Source organism: Vulpes lagopus, chromosome 21 (assembly GCF_018345385.1).
Source record: "Vulpes lagopus strain Blue_001 chromosome 21, ASM1834538v1, whole genome shotgun sequence".
NCBI classification, from domain to species: domain Eukaryota; kingdom Metazoa; phylum Chordata; class Mammalia; order Carnivora; family Canidae; genus Vulpes; species Vulpes lagopus.
In genome coordinates this window covers 42,841,030-42,845,898 of record NC_054844.1, presented here as the reverse complement: position 1 = coordinate 42,845,898, position 4,869 = coordinate 42,841,030, and the positions used below count along the sequence as shown (strand labels likewise).

Sequence of the window (4,869 nt, the reverse complement as noted above, 5' to 3'; positions counted from 1 at the left end):
CCAAGTGAAGGACGTGTCGGTGACCGTGGGCATGGACAGCCGCTGCCCCGTGGACCTGAGCGGCATCGTGGAGGAGGTGAAGGTGCAGTACGACGCCATCGCGGCCCGCAGCCTGGAGGAAGCCGAGGCCCACTCCCGGAGACAGGTTGGGGCGCGGGCTGGGGCTGAGCGGCCTGGCGGGGGGCACCCACGTCACCTCCAGGCCCGAGAACGGGCCCAGGGGAGCACGCGGCGGCCGTGCGGTGGCCGAAAGGCCAGGACCTGCGGCCTCCGGAAGCTCACGCACTGCGGGGCCACTCGGGACCACGGGGGGATGGGGGGTGGCCAGAGAGAAGAAGGGGGGCGAAGGGCACGGGTGCTGCGAGGGACACAGCGGGCCGCCCCTCACCGTCACCCCCGCGCCCCCCAGCTGGAGGAGCGGGCCGCCTGCGCAGCTGGGTTTGGGAGCAGCCTGCAGACCAGCCGCGGTGAGATCGCGGACCTCAACGTGCGCATCCAGAAGCTTCGATCCCAGATCCTCTCCATCAAGAGCCACGTGAGTCCCCGGAGGCCAGGCCTGGGGGATGGGGGGCAGGGAGGAATGCAGGGGCGAGCGCGCGCTCTCTCTCTCTCTCTCTCACACACACACACACACACACACACACGCTGAGCACACGCAAGACCCCGGGCAGGCAGGTCACTGGGAGGCACCGTGCCTCAGTTTCCTCTCGTGTCCTCCTAAGACGGCTGTGAGCGTCATGCAAGGTCCCCTGTGAAGGGGCTCTGTAAGCCGCCCGGAGGGAGCCCCACCAACACTCCAGAGCCCCCTCCTCCCTGGGGGCCTCCAGCCAGGCCGGGTGGGAAGGGGCAGGGCCAAAGCCTGGCTTCCAGGCCTCCTTACAGGGAGTCATGGGGCGGGCTCCTGGGGGGGGGGCTTCCCTCCTCCACGGGCTCCTCAGGTCCCTCCTGCCCCAGCACTGCCACAGCCACACCCCAGAGGACCTCTGCTCAGCCCCCAGCCCTGCACACTGCCCCCTGCCCTGCACACCACCCCCCTGCCCTTCACACCCACCCTGCCCTGCACAACCTCCCTGCCCTGCACATCCCCCCCTCCCTGCACACCACCTCCTGCCCTGTGCATCCCCCCTGCCCTGCACACTGCCCCCTGCCCTTCACACCCACCCTGCCCTGCACACCCCCTCCCTGCACACCGCCTCCCTGCCCTGCACACCACCTCCTGCCCTGTGCATCCCCCCTGCCCTGCACACCCCCCTGCCCTACACACCACCTTCCTGCCCTGCAAACCCCCCTCCCTCCACACTGCCTCCCTGCCCTGCACACTGCCCCCTGCCCCACATGCCCCCCTGCCCTGCACACCCCCACAGAGCGCAGAGACAGGCTCCTGGCCCACTCTCTCCTCCCCCCGCCCCCGCCCGGAGCTCACAAACCCCTTCCCTCTGCGCTCCTGGCTGCAGTGCCTGAAGCTGGAGGAGAGCATCAAGGCGGCCGAGGAGCAGGGCGAGCTGGCCTTCCAGGACGCCAAGCACAAACTGGCCCAGCTGGAGGCCGCCCTGCACCAGGCCAAGCAGGACATGGCCCGGCAGCTGCGCGAGTACCAGGAGCTCATGAACGTCAAGCTGGCCCTGGACATCGAGATCGCCACCTACCGCAAGCTGGTGGAGGGCGAGGAGTGCAGGTGGGCGGTGGGACCGTGGAGGGGCGGATGGTGACCAGTGCCACAGGGGCCAGCTCCCCGCCCACAGGATGCCGCCAGAGGGAAGACCTGGGATCCTATCCCGAGCTCAGCCACTTACAAACCAGGACTTTGGCCCATTCATTAAATCCTCAGTTTTCCTACCTGGAAAATGGGCTGATCATGACATAGCCTCGGGGGGGAGGGTTAAGACGATTCCGCACGCAAATGTCCATCACGGTGAAGTGGCGGTGACTGTTAGCCATTTGTGCAGGGAGGCCCAGAGAGGACGAACTGGCTCGCCAGGGTCACACCGCAGGGCAGGCCAGGGCCAGGAATAACAAGCAAGGTTGCCCTCCACCTGCCGCTCCCAGGGCCCCAGGGCCGGGGTGCAGGGGCTTAGGCCACAGGCCCCTCCACGTGCCACCATTCCCGTCCTCCCACAGGATGGACCTGCCTTCGGCCGCCGTGGTCAGCGTGCTGCAGTCCAGACCCAGACCCGGTGAGTCTCCTTCCCCGGGAGCCCGCGGTGGGGACGGGGACGGGGCGCGGGGCATCGTGGCCCCGAAGGGGTTATTTCAAGTGGCTCCCAAACCTGCGGCCCCTTCCCTGCCCGCCCCCCTTATGTTCCCTGTAGCGGCCTCCAAGCCCGGCCTTGCGGCGAGGGCTCCCTCCCGGAAAAAGAAGAACAAAAAAGGCCCCGTGATCAAAATCACTGAAATGTCTGAGAAGTTCCTGTCGCAGGAGTCCGAGGTCTCAGAGTAAGGCGGCGGGACCCAGGCAGGTCCCTCCCGGCCGCCCGAGGGCCTCCAGCCAGACCCAGGCCGAGGTGTGGAGCCTCCGGGCTGCGCGGGAGGCAAGCCTGATCCGGGACTGAAAGGGGGGGGGGGTCAAAGCCGGGGCTGCTTTTCTGTGGGTTGCGGGGAGCTGGGGGGCACACGGGAGTGTCCCCGGCTATTCAGAAGCACCCGGCTCCATCTCAATGTTTCAGTCCTACCCTTCCAACCTCTGACCAGACTGGGTAAACTGGAATCGGGGGTCAGGTGTATCTCCACCTCCTTTCCCCTCTGAGGCTCCTCCCCTAACAGAGGGCTCTGACCAAGGAACCTTTGACCCCTTTTGCCCAACCCTTGCCCTAAACTCACTTATCAAGCCTCACCTTGCCTCTGCCTCAGGACCGAGGCTGGCGCCCTCGTCCACCCACCCCCAGCCAGCCAGGGATCAGGAGCCGAGGAGGGCGGCTTGGGCCCCCTCCCCACATCTGGAGCTCCTGCAGAGGCTGGGTGCTGAGCACCACCTGGGGCCCCCCAGACACCTGACAGTATTAGGGAGTGAAGGGAGGGAGCTCCCCAGGTGTGTGGGACCTGAGCCTGGACCTCTGAGGTCAGCCCAGACACGCGTGCCCCTTCCCTCCTCCCGCGGGGCCCTCACGGTGGGCCAGTCAGGATTGCACAGGCTGCCCAGGCAGCTCCTGGCTCCTTCTCCAGAAGCTCTTCTTGCCATGATAAAACCAAACCCCCTGTGAGAGGGAGGCCAGATGGCAGCCTGACACCAGGCAGGGGAATCTGGCCCTCTCTTCCCCTCCCTGCCATCCCGGGGTTCACCACCCAGCCCAGGGTGCTAGCTCTCTGCCCACTGCTCCCCCACCACACTTACCCCTCCCCACGCCTAGGCGATTCCCAAGCCTGAATCCTGGCTTTGGTGTCCCAGGCCCTGGAGACCCCTAGTACCACCTCCTCCACCTGGGCCATTTCCCACAAATCCCAACTCTCAGGGTCCCTGTTCTCTCCATCAGGCCAAACAGCCCGGCCCACCCCTCCACCTCTTCTTCATTTACTGAGGAGCCCGGCACATCCCACACCTGTGGGGTTAGAGCTCCTTCTTCTCTTCCCCGTCCGCCCCCTCCTCCTACAAAGCCCACTCCCCTGCCTGCCCTGGCGGGGTGGGGGGTGCGTGAAGAAGGCACAGTCCAGGCAGGTCTGGGAGTCTCTGAGCCCTTCTGGTTGGGCTGGGGAGCCCCAGTGACAACCAAAAAGGAATTCTGCATCCAAAGAGAAGATCTGGTGCTGGGAGGAGCATGCCTCTTTCCTCATCTTGGCTCTCACTTTGGGGGCTTGCATGGGGATCCTGGCAGCTCCGGCTGCCCCCTCCACCACCCACCCTCCTCCCCAGCCCCGCTCCATCCCTGCCCCTCGCCCCATCCCTCTGCTGACCCCAGTCTTCAATTCCTTCATCTCACTTTCCGGGACATGTCCCCCAAGGCCTCGGCCCCAGCAAGGCCTCAAGGTCCTCCACGCCTGTGCGGGAATGTCAGGCTGGAGAGAACTCAGACATACACCCATCCCTGAAGTCCCAAAAGGGTGCTGATTGCTGCTTTTTCTCTGCCTATTTATTGGTTTCCAAGGGAGCAAATCCTCAGTGGGGATACGAGATATATAAAGTATATATATATATTATTTTTCATAACTTATGTGGCTTTTAACTTATTGCTTCCCTTCCTGTTTCTGCATATCAGTGCTGTATTTACTATCTGGGCAGACAACACGTATCCCAGCCACCCCACCCGGCTGGCTGACTGTCCTGAGGGCAATGCCCCCACCTCCTGCCAAGGGATGAATAAAGTGCTGAGATTTGTCCATGGACAGAGCTGTAGTGTCTGTTTTTATCTCTCTGCTCAGGACCGGCCGGGTACAGGTCAAACAGGGGAGATTCTCCAGTTATGGGGAAAGGGTTCCAGGGACTTTTTTTTGGGGGGGGGGCTCCAAGGACTTAATGATACCTTCAGACCAGGGCAACCTGGACACAGAAAGCTCTCCCGCCCCATCATCCAATCAGGAGGCTTTCCCATGCTGACCTAGGTCGCCAGCACCTCCTGGCACACCCGGGCACCACGTGGCCGCCTCGGCCAGCACGGATGCGGGGGCTCCCCCGAGCGACGGCAGGTTCCTTCTCAAGCACTTCTCCCTGCCCGTGGGGCTTGGCACAGCCCGGGGTAGATTCTGATGGGTACAGGCCTAATCCTGCCAAACCAAATTCTAGATCAACAACCAAGAATTGAGGACTTTCTCCGAGCCCAGCCCTGCTCTAGGACCCCAACTGCTGCCCACCCCTCCACCTCAAGGAGCTCACGGCGTCGGGTTGAGGGATAGGCCGTCTACCTAAGACAGCCACCCCCTACTTCCTGACCACGGAGAGGT

General features: G+C 64.1%; 1 protein-coding gene across 3 annotated transcripts in view; it reads left to right on the top strand.

Moving 5' to 3' along the window:
- KRT80 (keratin 80) overlaps positions 1 to 4,314 on the top strand; it is a 22,267-nt gene extending 17,953 nt beyond the window's left edge. For all 3 annotated transcript variants that reach the window (XM_041735393.1, XM_041735392.1, XM_041735394.1), the window contains 5 exons: positions 1 to 145; positions 410 to 535; positions 1,455 to 1,675; positions 2,119 to 2,174; positions 2,310 to 4,314. The exon at positions 1 to 145 is cut by the window's left edge and continues 20 nt beyond it. In XM_041735393.1, the coding sequence (XP_041591327.1) occupies positions 1 to 145; positions 410 to 535; positions 1,455 to 1,675; positions 2,119 to 2,174; positions 2,310 to 2,437 (676 nt within the window). In that variant the 3' untranslated portion in view covers positions 2,438 to 4,314. The remainder of the gene's footprint in view (positions 146 to 409; positions 536 to 1,454; positions 1,676 to 2,118; positions 2,175 to 2,309) is intronic.
- The last annotated feature ends 555 nt before the right edge of the window (positions 4,315 to 4,869 follow it).